Source organism: Scomber scombrus, chromosome 20 (assembly GCF_963691925.1).
Source record: "Scomber scombrus chromosome 20, fScoSco1.1, whole genome shotgun sequence".
In the NCBI taxonomy this organism is placed as follows: domain Eukaryota; kingdom Metazoa; phylum Chordata; class Actinopteri; order Scombriformes; family Scombridae; genus Scomber; species Scomber scombrus.
Window position 1 is genome coordinate 5,872,305 of NC_084989.1, and position 13,485 is coordinate 5,885,789.

At 43.3% G+C, this 13,485-nt stretch overlaps 1 protein-coding gene across 4 annotated transcripts in view; it reads left to right on the forward strand.

Annotated features, from left to right (window-relative positions):
* mpp7a (MAGUK p55 scaffold protein 7a) overlaps positions 1-13,485 on the forward strand; it is a 135,442-nt gene that overhangs the window by 88,774 nt on the left and 33,183 nt on the right. For all 4 annotated transcript variants that reach the window (XM_062441539.1, XM_062441538.1, XM_062441540.1 and 1 more), the window contains 5 exons: positions 3,001-3,082; positions 3,588-3,673; positions 4,318-4,392; positions 7,897-8,093; positions 8,794-8,858. In XM_062441539.1, coding sequence (XP_062297523.1) covers positions 3,001-3,082; positions 3,588-3,673; positions 4,318-4,392; positions 7,897-8,093; positions 8,794-8,858 — 505 coding nt within the window. The remainder of the gene's footprint in view (positions 1-3,000; positions 3,083-3,587; positions 3,674-4,317; positions 4,393-7,896; positions 8,094-8,793; positions 8,859-13,485) is intronic.

Here is a 13,485-nt window from a genome sequence, read left to right on the forward strand (position 1 = left end):
TGTTCAGTAGACAGTCAGACCTCTACGTGTGGTGCCAAAGTAATAAACGTGAAAATTACAAACAAGGGGAAACCTACTGTCTAGATCCCAAAACCACTAAACAAGTGCTTAAAATGAGTTAACATGGCCTACCAAATTACACACACCAAAAACACAAGTTAGGTGAAGCGTTAACTATCACACAGGTTAACATCACAATAGAGAGACACAGCGCTGGATTACTCAGACTAAATCAGAGCCATTCCTGGCTTTTGCACAAAAGGACCCTTTTTGGTATTGTTCCAGGCAGGGTGTTGAGTGGTTGCTGTAACCAGTGACAAAAACAGGAGGACCAGCCGCAGCAGGTACAAACACATGCAGTCAGTCCAGAGGCGTTGACCAGAGGGGAATCCTTCCAGAGGGGATGGATGATGTGTTGACAGCCATGATTAATACAGTAGACTTCCACAAAACATAATTTATTATTTTATTATTTTATTATTAACTTTAGTCTAGCCATGATTTGACTTTGAGAAAGGCCCTCTTTGCTTAGAATAACAATTTTTCTTCTTGCACTTTTACTGAGACCTGATGCCATTTTTGCCTCTATCATAGTGCTACTTAATAAGCAATGATCTGCTGGAAACTATATATGTATCTAGTCTCTGATGAGTAAATCAAATCAACCATCCAGAGTTTCAAGCACCAAATAAAGATCGAGATCCTTCAGTGGAAGTGATGAAATATGAAATGTGACCTTTTGTCAGTTAAGTTGGTCAGTGCCACAAATTTGCTTAATTTTTCTGACCTAGAAATAGTGCAGAATCTTAGATATGTCCTCTCCATGTTACATGTCAAAACTTCTTGTTTCTGAATCTTCAAACTTTCCAGGATTATTTCCATTTTTACATGAAAATATTTGAGATTTTCAATTTAGCATCAGACCCCACTGTTTACATCATATGAGAGCAGAATCCATAGATAGCCACAGGCATGCGGTGTTGAGTAACTCTGTTGAGTTTGTGCAGACAGCCTATTGTCGTTACAGACTCTGAGTCCAAGGCTGCCTCTGCTGTTTAGTTAGCCTTTAGACTGCCACCAGCCACCAAAGACCCCATGGGACGCAATAAAAACATCCATCATACTACTGGCCATCAGCCAGTTTGCAAAAGAAGGATAGACAGAAAGAAAAAGAAGTAGAAACAAAAAGTTAATGACCACATGTCTGAATACTCCTGTGAGATTTCCTGCAGACTTCCCATCTCACCCTGTTGTCTGTCACAGTCCGTCTCTTTCCCTGTAGAGCTCTATTCTTTCAGACACATGCACAAAAAGGCCTCTCTGTCTGTCTGGGGGCCATTGCATCACAGACAGCTGCTTTAAGTCACACTCAGGGGTTATATGTAACCCTGATACCAGGTCTGACAGTGCCTTCCCCTCTTGCTGACCTGCTACACTGATTTCTCTCCTACTGCAACCTCTCAAGTTTCTTTAATTAGCCCAATTATTCTATTAGGGCTGCAACTCTCTGCAGACCTTACCACTGTCTTATACTGATGTCTTTCCCCCGTTTTCATCTCCACACCTACCCCAAAAGGCCTTGAGGAAACCATTATCTAGGAGGAAAACCATTAGGTGTGAATAGGTTGTGAAAACAACCAAGATGACATGCTAATGGCATTGCCGAAGTGGCACAAAACAGAGTCTCCTTTTGGTCTTTGAAGAGCAGGGGTTTTTGATATCTCCTCCTGCACTCCCCATTAATGGAGGCAGCCTCAACTACTTTGGGCCTGTTGGAGGAAGGTAAGCCAGAGAATGAGACAAACCGGAGCGGCGTGACACATGGTGAGCTGTTGTTGCACATCAATGGTCAACCTGGGCAGCAATGGTTAAGGACAGCTGAAATAAAGCATGGCTGCTGAGTGGGGCGAGGAAGGCTCCGAGCCTGTTCCTTTCTTTATACCAGAAACAAAAACAGTCTTTGGGGATGATGGGAATAGCAGGTAGGAATGGGTGGAAGGATGAGTTGCAGCCGCGACAAACTACGTGTCGACTAGACGGCGCATCTGTCTGGTTCAGGTCATCTAGCCCAAGTGAGGATGACACCACACATGCTGTTGCAGTGTGCTGTTCTCCTCCATCCTAAATCCCAGCCAGGCTACTGCCTAAGTGGTGTTTGTGGGTGGGCTGTGACAGGTTAGCACCCATAAAGCCCATTGTTTTATTGTAAAAGGAAAAGGCTATTTGGGTTTATTATTAAATGCATCACTTCTGAACTCTGTTATTTCAAATACATATTGAAACACCGCACTCTTCTCTGTGTGCCTTTCTGATTGAATATTAAAGAGGGTTGAGAGGGCCTCAATGACTTTGTGTTTGTGTATTGTGTGTTTGTCTAATACCGTCTACAGTACCTCGCCCCTTATCCCTATCTGTTTCAAGCTACTATTGCAGAGAATGACCGATTCATACTTTAAATAAGGTTGCTTTCTCACCACCGGAACCGCACCGGAGTTCAGCAGATGGTGCGGATCGAAACCACCTCTATTTGGTGGTCTCGGGCCGATTAATTTGGTGCGGACGCACCAAATGCTGTTGGTGTGAAAACGTCCTAAGACACAAATCTACCCACTCTTTCAGATCTCATAAGAAAGGTCCTCACTCCCTACTTTTAATAACATGCATAGTCTTTAAACTGAACTTAGTGCTTTTACCTGCACTATGTAATCATTTTGTATGTATAACCTGTCACCACCCTACTAAGACACCATAGTTTTGCTCAGTTCCCTGTTAAAAAGAATTAGTATTCAGGTATTCACAATAAATCAGCCATTTAGGTAGCACTGAACGTAAAGTATGCCTAATGTATGCCTATATACAGAGGTACAGTTTGATCAGATAACTCTTACTGTCATTATGTGTCATTATATCCATTTGAACAGTGCGACTTTAGGTAGTTTGGAAATTTAGTGCAGTTACAATGCACCCAATTGGTAATTCTGCTCTTTATTGCTTTCGTAGGGAGCGACGATAAGGCGCGACGAACACACAGGAGCTATCCTCGTGGCCCGGATCATGAGAGGAGGGGCAGCAGACAGAAGTGGTCAGTTCCGCCTCCTTTTTTTTTTCTTCTGTCTTATGTGGATTCAACCATGTGTGCATGGTGTCAAAGTAGGCATCTACCAGTTCTCTGTCATAAATTATACCTTTCCTCTCTATAAATATGACCACAAATGACAAGTTCACTGAGAAACACTGCAATGTTGTCCACATGTTTTCTGTTTGATTTTGTATTCATTGTGTCCAGTCTGTTTTCAGCTCTGCCACAGTGAAGCCAAAGGCAGATTTCCACATGTGTTGACAATAATGTTTTGATTCTTTTCCAATCTCAAATGCCACCATGACGATAAACATTAATCTGGTGTACTGTATACATCCTCAAGCTTTGTGAGTGCTGGACTTTTACACAGTAGCTCACTTATATTAAGATTTTCAGGTTATATCACAAGAAAATTATGTCAACGAGATTAGAACATTTTAATATTTTTAGATAGAGATTGATTTTAGATATGCAAACTTTGTGTGTGTGTGTTTTGTTTGTGTCACAGGACTGATCCATGTTGGGGATGAACTGAAAGAGGTTAATGGAATCCCTGTGGATGACAAGAAACCAGAGGAAATCATTCGTATTCTGGTAAGCCTCATCTGTTTGTGTGTGTGTGTGTGTGTGTATGTGTGTATGCTGTCCAAAGCTTTCTCCTGTGTTTCAGCTCCACTCCCTTGGCAAAAATAACATCCCTTGTTTGTGATGGCAAAAACTATCCCTAACTCATCCAGGACCCAGTGCCTCCCATCCTTGTAGAGAAAGACCAGTGTTCGGTTTTCAGCACAAGTCTTTCCTGGCCTTTAGACCACATGCATTGAGCCACATCGTCCCCCTGGATGAGATTGATGCTATGTAGTTCGTCCAAACAGGCTCCGCCGCAGGCCTCAAACGAGTTCTGTCATGGGCCTGGACTCTGCCAGGGGAGACGACTTGAGAGGAAAGAGAGTCTCTTAAACTCTGGAGGCCTTCTTTAGACATAAAGGCCTCCGGAACAGATGATTGCTCTCAACACTCCTCCTCTTTCCCCCACACACACACTCTGTCCCTGCCAAACACAGTCATCCAATCCTAATAACCCTTCCATTGTTGAAAAATCAAACAGTGCTTTGCATTACAAGACTTTCATTGGATTAGGTGCTTTATGAGATATTTGCAGAGCAGATGACTGCTGTTTCCACCTCCTCCATCTGTACCTAACCTATACTATCTGTCTTGTCTTTCCTCATATTCAGGCCCAGTCACAAGGGGCCATTACCTTTAAAGTTGTTCCCGGCATCAAGGAGGAGACGGAAACCAAGGAGCCAAAGGTAGATCCTATCCTGGCTTAATCGTTATGTTGATTGTGTTACACCAATCCACTTAAAAAACAGGCAAAGTTTCTCTGGTCCAACATGATACCTTTTTGTTGGATGCAGAACATTGTTTTTGAGCTGCAGTGAAGAAATGATGTATGTAAAAGGAAAATGGGTAGTCATAAAAGTAGTAATGAGAAGGGGATACAGGCCCTTTGTAGACTAGGGCTGGTAATGCTTTGAAAGTCAGTATGAGTGCCGATGCATTTCCTGAGTTTCAGTACAATACCAAAATTTCCATCTTAGTAATAACTTACTTGTAGAAATATAAACCTTCTAATGTTTAAGAGCAACATGACAGGTAGTTTTAACTTGAACTTACTCACTTCACATATTCAAAATACATATTCAAACCAAAAAACGCACCCCTGAACTCTTAGTCACCCCACAACTACTGACACTATTGTCCCATGGGCCCTCACAGCTCTGTCACATCTCATCCAGCCTATCTAACTCAAAGGGCGGGAAGCGTTTGTATTACTGGCCATCGCCTTTGTTGATAGTTGATAGTTTTAATGTCTACTTCAGTCAGCTTTTTACTGGCCAACATGGATAAGAGTCACAGCCACTCCAGTCCTCCCAAGTGTACCACCAGATGGCGATTTAGAACCTGCATGTTTGAACTGCTAGCTTAGCTTAGCAGATGCAGAAGAAGCAATAGAAAGTGGCAGAATAAGAGATAAGAGTGGTGGTAAGAAGGATATGTATCACTGTAATGCTTTACTACTAGTAGAGTAGTACTAGTAGTCATAGTAATTATTTGCAGTATTTTACAAACTGCTTTTCATTCAACCATTCACACACACACTTACACACCAATGGCAGTGAGCTACAATGTAATTTACTGGTGTTACCATCGAGCGCAGTTTGGGGTTAAAAGTCTTGGTCAAGGATACATCAGCATGTGGGCAGAAGGAATGGTGGATCGAACTTTTGCTGATGAGTATTTAGTAGAAATTGATGATTTTTCCAGTAACGTGCACAACACTGATTTTACTGCCAGTGAATGTAATGTTGACTTGTGCTTTGGGGGTGATTTCAGTTTTTATGTGCGGATTGGTACCATTCACTTTTTAACTGAAACTGGTTCTGGTACCCAATGGTACAAATAATAAACAGAGTATCCTTTGGAGAGGCACTGTTTGCCTAAATAGTGCTACACGCCTGTCGTCTGCAGCTCCTCATCAAACATCATCACTGTGGCTGTTTCTGCTTGTACTGTCCTCTCTGCAGTATTTCTAACTGATTCGCTAAACAAATAGCTTCAAATATTTCCAGATCTTGTTGTCTCAACTTGTTTTTATTGAAGAATAGCACCACCAATGAAGTTCCACTAACTCAGTGATAAACACATTTATTTTCTTCGCAATAAAAGATTTCCATTAATTTGTCAGCGGAAGGGTTTTAATACGAAGCAGCAGCAGGAAATGTTGTCATAAGCAATAACTTAACGCATCTCTGATACAGCTGAAAGTGATCAAGACAGTCAAATAAAGCAGAGAGAAGGCACATGTGTCTGTAAACTAGGAGGGATTTGTATCAATATTTATTTGAATTACCAACAACGACCCTCTCCCAGGGTACTGATGTTTGGCACTGATTGGGGTAACATGAATAGATACTTGGTAGTACCTATGTTATTAGGTAGTACCTATGTAATTTAGGTATGTAATCATACCTAAAAGTACCTACCGACAACCCTAATTTTTTGTATACTGCAGAACAGCATTACTCATTTCATTTTCTTTGGAAAAAGGCAAACATCACCTGTTGCAATGAACACAAGAAACTGGGATCAGAATCATAGTATAATAAACTAGCTGCACATATAATTCACTCAAACACAAAAGTGGATTTAGTATTAAGTTACACTTTAAATCTTGTCTTTACACAAGCAGCTGTACAAGTTCAACACAGTCTAAAATTGGAAAGAACTAAGATTTCAATCTGAAACTGTGATCAGATAATGAAATAAAAAAGACCACAAATCTAATCATACAGTCAGTGCCAGCTGACAGTGCCTGATAGTTTACTCTACACTACTGACACATTTCTGTTGGTACCAAAAAAAGGATTTGATTCCTAGCCATGTGTTGGACAAGATTATCCTCATTCATGTACTTTACCCCAGTAGACAGCAGCTTGTAGCCATCCATTTTGAGGTGGTTTAACTGTCACTCCACCAGCATACCATAATTCTCACCCACTGGGGTGTTGATGCACCATTTCTCACAGGCTCATCTATCAGTAGCTGACAGAGGCTGGATTCAGTCCCCAGTTTTAAGCTCCAGGGTCGAAGGTGGTTTATCATTACTCACAATGCAGCCCACCCTGCATTTGTAACAGAAGCATTCAGGACAGGGCGGGCCACTTACATCCTTAGTCATCATGTAATGGTAGAATCTGTCTGGCTGTTTTAAGGAATCCATCTAAAATGTTGTCTGCAAGTGCCAAACACTCAGCAAGTCCTTCATGATGATAACTGACGCGCTTACATCAGATAGTTTAGATGCATCAAAGGGCAGCTAAGTGGGTGAACATGTAAGGGCCAAAAAAATGAATCCAAGGGAGGAAAACCAGTACATCTTAGCATGTAGATGTATGAGTGTGTTCTGATGGAGGGTTTAGCAGCCAAAGCAGCAGTTATGACCCAAACAAAACATCTCTGTCTGAAACATAATTTCAGTACATGGCACAAAGCACTCCTTAAATCAGTAAGACATCGAAAAACTTAATCTCGCCCTCCCTCTCCCACGTTTTCTCTCTCTCACACATATACACTTTTCTTCCCTCCCTCTTTTTTCCACATGTACTGAGGTGTCTCAGGAGTGATAACTCATCGTGACAGCACTCAATTTGGACAGGAGACGCAGCAAGGTGCTTTAGGTTGCAGCTTGCTGCCCCCAACAGGAAAAGATGTCAGAGATTTTTCCACTACAAGGTCCAACCTCTTTTGTGTTGATGAGGTGTGTCCCACCCCCAATGCCAGAGCGAATTAGAGCAACTCCTTAAAGAAAGAAAACAATCTTTTTTTTCGGCATTGGTTTGTTCCACGGTGTGGAAATAATACTGATATTAGTTTTTGTTAAGAATTAGAGAGAGTCAGCGGATGGAACAAAGCACTTCCAGCTGGAGTCTCTGACTCAGGAGATGTTAAATCTCACCACAGACTGTGACAAGGTTTAGACCATTGTAAGTGTTGATGGAACAACATGGATAGACTAACTTGGCCAGCAGTTGCGGGTTTCAACTTCTGATTGCCATGACCTTTATAGAGCAATCGCCCTGAGCACCTTCTGGTGAAGCACCTTCTGTGTTTGCCATGATGACGATGATTTAGAGTTCACACTCCATGCAATGGAGGGAAAGGTAATTTACAGTGAACTGTTGCTTTTTCCTGTTGTGCCTTCAACCCAGCTCTTTGTTTTCTTCCCTTTCCATCCTCTCCTGTATGTCAAGATGTTTGTGAGGGCACTCTTTGACTACGACCCAAAAGACGACAAAGCCATACCGTGTAAGGAGGCTGGACTGGGCTTCAAGAAGGGCTCCATCCTTCAGATCATGAGCCAAGATGATGCAACATGGTGGCAAGCCAAACATGAGGGGGAAGCCAATCCCCGTGCTGGCCTAATCCCGTCCAAACAGTTCCAGGAGAGGTAAGGCACAACCCCAACTAGAACAACCTTTCCTGTCTACCTTTGCTTCTTACCAATGCTTGCCCAACTGTCTTTACAGTTGTCACAGTCACAGAAGTTTCACCCTCTTTTTCTCTTTCTCCCCAACCCCCTTCCTAATTTTTTTTCTTACTCCACACTGCCAAAATAGTCTGGATTTCCGCACAATGTCTGGCCCGAAATGAGTAATGACAGAAAATGATAGCGCTGGTACCGATCCACTTTGGACGGCAAGTGGATGGAAAATCGCACATCAGTGTGCGCTCGGACGGCCGCACTTGATGTGCAACACAGAGCTCAGGAGGCTGGGGCAGTTTCTTGGCATCATCCATGAGCACCCGAGGAGGAAAAATAGACACGCATAAAAAAGAGGGGAGGGAGGAGAGCAAGAGAAGAGAGAGAGAGAGAGAGAGAACAGCACTCATTTCACAAACATTCAGATTTAAACCTTAAGTTGTGTCAACAGCAAGTGTTATGTTTTTCCTTCACCTCTGCATTCCTTCATCTGCCTTCTTTTCTTTCACCGCACTCAGAAAGAATGAAGCTGGTGGATATTGAAGAGTGGTTTCTCTCTAGCGTTTCAGGGAGTGTTTATTATTCCCCATGCGGTCATGAAAACTGATGGTTTTATTGTGCCTTTCTCTTTCCTTCTCTTTCTGTATTCTCCTCTCTCTTCATCCAGGAGATTTGCACTGCGGCGACCTGTTGCAACTGTCCCGATCCAGAGGACATCTAGCCGGCGATCATGTAAGCATATATTATCATAGCTCTATTAGGTCCTTACAAACCAGGACACAGCAACCCACTGCAACAGGTGGGTGGGCTTAGGAAAGGTGAGACGAGGGGAAGACATAGTATCTTACAAACAGTGAAAGTTAGTGACCTTAGCCAGGACAACTGCTGAATGATTTACACTCATCTCTTCACTCTGAGGCCACCACCACTGTACGGTTGCACTGCTTCACGCCTGTCATCAGAGGAAGTGTTGTGTCTGGATTTACCTTCCTCCTTATTTTCCCGTCTGCTCCATGTTTCACTCTCTCACTCTCTCTCTTTCCCTCTCTTGCCAGACTCACTTGCCTCTGTCCCCCTCTGTCTTTCCATGTGTTGATGTGGTCTAAGTCATGCAGCGGCTTTAATGGGAGGAAAGAGGAGGTTTGCCCTCTGGAAAAACTCTCCGAGCCTTTACACCTTCCAGCCAAAACACCAGCAAGCCTACCCTTCCTACTCACCTCTCCACATCTCAGAGTCTAATGATAGATTAATGATCTGATACTAGACCCACAGATGTGATAGAGGCTCAATGCTGCTCTGTGGAACACATTTATGTACCTTATTATGCAAGCCTGTAAAATAACCCCAACCCTAACCCTAACCCTGGCCAATCTAGCCAAGCCATAGCAGAAATGTGCTATAACAAGCCTGGTTGCAGGGGATCAGGAAATGGGGGGGATTAAAGCTAGATTGCCCTTATAAATCAAAGATTGCTATGTGTCTCGTAATTAACACAAAAGACATAAACCAGGTTGCACAGGAAAAACACGGCTGCAAAAATGATTAGGAATGGCATATATACATTGGTTTTAGGGTGAAGAGAAGAAAATGGGTTTATATTCCAACCAATACAGTGAAAAAGAAAAGTATCACAATAGTAAAATACAATTCCAAACAGTAGGTAATCTACTGGTGTCTGTGTACTTCATTGTCAAGATCAGAATGACCAAGGTCATTGTTTTATGATTTATGATGCCTCAGGTTACAGATTACATTTGAAAAGATTTAATAGAAATGGTAACTTGAATGTTGAATTTAGAAATGTACAAACTCTTGTCAACACTTACCAAGAAGTGATCAATCAATCAGTTACAATTATGACAACGCTTTCAAAAAGAAGCCAACAACTGGTTCATTGGAATGGGAATGTTCATTTAACAACAATGTTCAGCCTCTCCATTCCCACCAGTAAGAGATGTAGGGCTGTGGACTATGCAGTAGAAGTCTATACAACCCTGGCCTCTGGAGACTAGCCCCCACCTGCTCTGGCTGCTGTGTATACCACAACTGTTTGGACTTTCTGCTGCACCTGACTGAAAAGCTCCATAAGAGATTTACTGGCAAACTGCTTTAGAATGACAAATACATCGATTATGATTTACAACAGCTGCCAAATAGCAATTTGGTTTGTATATGGTGAGCTCCGGTGCATGAACAGAAGGCTATCCAGCGTACTTAGTGACTGAGGATTACAATATGACTGTGTGTGTGCCTCCCTGTAAGCGTGGAGGAAGAACCCACACTGCCAATAGCTGCTGCAGGTCTTTAGAAAATGTGTGCCAGTCGGACCCACATAGAGTTTAGTCTGCAATTTACTCACATCACTTATTAGATGGGGGGGGAAAAGTCAACACTTAAGGCACTGGTATACTATGAACAGAAGTGCCCATGTCTGTATGGGGCATCCAACAACAACTGTAACTTTCCAAAACCCACAATCCAACATTGACGCCAGGTGTCCCGAAAATGATAGCGGTGAGAAAGTAAGCAGGGTTTGATTTTCTTTTCATTTGTTACACTATGTCTGTCACTTTTCATATGTACAAATGAGTGTAATACCCTCCTGGAGAGACATTCTGAAAATGTGCACTGTTATCCTCATATTAAACAATTACCATGTCTCTCCCTTCAAGTGTGGTCGGAAAGCAAGTCATACTGTATCAACTAGTTCTTTACTACTGTAGTTCCTTCCCAATCCTGCCTCCTTGCAGGACTTACTTACTTTACTTTATCCTTCTGCCTCCTGTCAGTCACACATATCTTCCTATTCACAGCCACATTTCTTACCCTAATGAGTACACACAGGTTTTCCTGCAACGTACAGATTTGCCTCCCTCCATGCACTCTGCATATCCCAAAGACATGAAGCCTCAGCAGTATTGGTTTTATAGGTCTGCTCTCGTCTCACAACGACCCTGCTGAACCTGAACCTAGTTCTTATTGCCCATATTTTTCACTGTAGATTACCACTTTGAGACGGACATGTCCATTTGACTACTTGTTTCCCTCAACATGGCAGTGAGCCCTTAATGTAATGTGACTCTTTCAATATGTAGCTCTGAAATAACCGACAGAGCTACGCTGACCACCTCTAAACTTAGCATTAGGCTCTTTTACTTCAGATTCAAGCTCTCGGGTGAATTATGGAAGTTGTCATTTCCTGGTTATGTTCAACCGCATACTGGCATACATGGTGCAGGATGGCCAAAAATAGCCTGCTAAAAAGTTTTCGACAGACAGTGCTGTACTGTTCCCTTACTATTTCATTTTAATGGCCCAGTTCCTCTTATGACTTATGGGATTTGTAACCCCCCCCCCCCTTCTCTCTCTGCACAGAGGGCAGGTGTAAAATGTAGTAGAGTTCGCTGCGGCCCCTACCAAAGAAACATAAGTCTCCTTTTGAGCTCCAGCAATGCTTTCTTCCTAATGTCACACATACTGTAAGGATTAGTTGTGTGTGTGTGTATATGTGTGTGTGCACTTGCCTGCGTGCAGTGGCAGTAAGAGGAAGTCCCTTGACATGGCCCTCTCAGGACTTGATGAATAACTGGGGAATGATAACAGTTCACTCTCTGTTCAATCTGAGATACACACACACACAAGACTTAATTAGAGAAAAATGTTGGATCCAGTTGGGGTGTAAGAAATGAGTCGAATGAGTAAAAGTGAAGGGAGTAAAAGAAACTGAAAAGAGGAGATGCAGAAATGTAAAGAGGGGTTGTGGATGGATGGAGAGAGGAATAGATGCGGAGGGGAAAACAGTGGATGGGGTCACATTCGGTAGCAGATGTGGCCCTGTGGAGCAGCGGTGGCTGGGTCAGGAGAGATGGAGGGAGACAAAGCTTGGATCCTGGCCCCGCACAAGGCCGGCCTGGCTGGGCCCCGGGGCCATAAACTACAACCTAATTGAAGGATACTATGGAGACCCCACTGTTACCAAGCGGAGGACAGAGGTGGTGATTGAGGAGGGGGGTCCCTTTCTCTCTCTCTCCCTCACTTTCTCCCCCTCTCTCTCTCCCTCTCTCTCCCTCTCTCCCTCTCTCTCTCTTTCCAGTCCGGGAACTCCGTCGGCTACAACAATATTGGTCTTGGCGAGGGGCTGCGGCGCACATTGCTTAACCGTGTCCATTTACGCCTAACATTTGCAAGATATAAATAATCCCTGTCCTCACTGTTGCTTTTTGCTTCTTTTTTAGATGGATTTTTCAGTTCTGAAACTGGTGTTTAAAGTGCCATCAAATGTCCTGTTTAGGCCAATTATTAATCGGCTACAGGGGTTAGATCAACTATTTTACATCTATAGTGTCAAAATGGCCTTCCTCCTCTCCTTTTACACCCCCCTCCCCAGCCCCCTCCCCTCCATCGATAACTGGCTCTCCTCCAGCCTCCCCATCTGCTCTCTCTGAACATCCTGACGGCTCTCTGGGCTTTCTTACAGTATGTCTGTTCCTGTCTGACATGCGAACCTCTCCGCTGTCTGATTGTTTGGTTTGCTTCGCAGTCTGCCAAACACGTGGACACACTTATCGCTCACCTTGGGGTCTCTCTACATCTCTCTCTATACATTACAGAGCTATCCCTCTTTCTCTCGCTGCCTCTCCAAGCGAACGACTGAACCATTTCGAAATGGCGCCCGAGATTGGTCTTAAGTGGCCCTGAACCCGGCCCTGTGTTCGATTTATCCATCCATTTCACTTTTCAACTTTAAACGCTTACAGACACGGGGAGTAGATTTGGAAGCGCGATGGGTGCAGGGGGAAAAGTTCCATTATATTCTCAAAGGTTAGGCCCAGGCAACCTGTTCAGAGACCACCCTTAAAGTTTTACAGATCAAGTTGTTATTTTTTCCCCTCGCTTTAAAAGTCCCTGCATATTGGTCGATTGTCAGCACAGCAATGCGGAGTTACCGTTAACTTTTTATAATATATAAACTCAGCCTTCTAATGCAGACCAGCTCTCCTCTGTCTTTCATTCACTTCCTTATCCTGACTTTGAATAATCATCTCTGCGTTTGAAGGCCAAAAGATGCATGACAAAGATCTCTCTCTGTGTCATCTGGAAAATTCCACTGGTCTCATGTCGGTTGTTTAAAAAAGAGAGAGATATAGCGAACAAGAGAGAAAGTGACAGGGTCCAGTTTGTTCAAGGAGAAGGCCATCTGTATGCTGGCTGGCTGTGAGGGTGACATCAGCCCATAACTCAGGCCCATTTACAGGGTGCTGACTAGGGGTCATTCCTTTGTCTCTTCCTCCCTCGTAAGGGGATAGCTGAGAGATTATCTAGCGGTCTTGCAGTACTGACAAACAGCTGGATGGTTGAC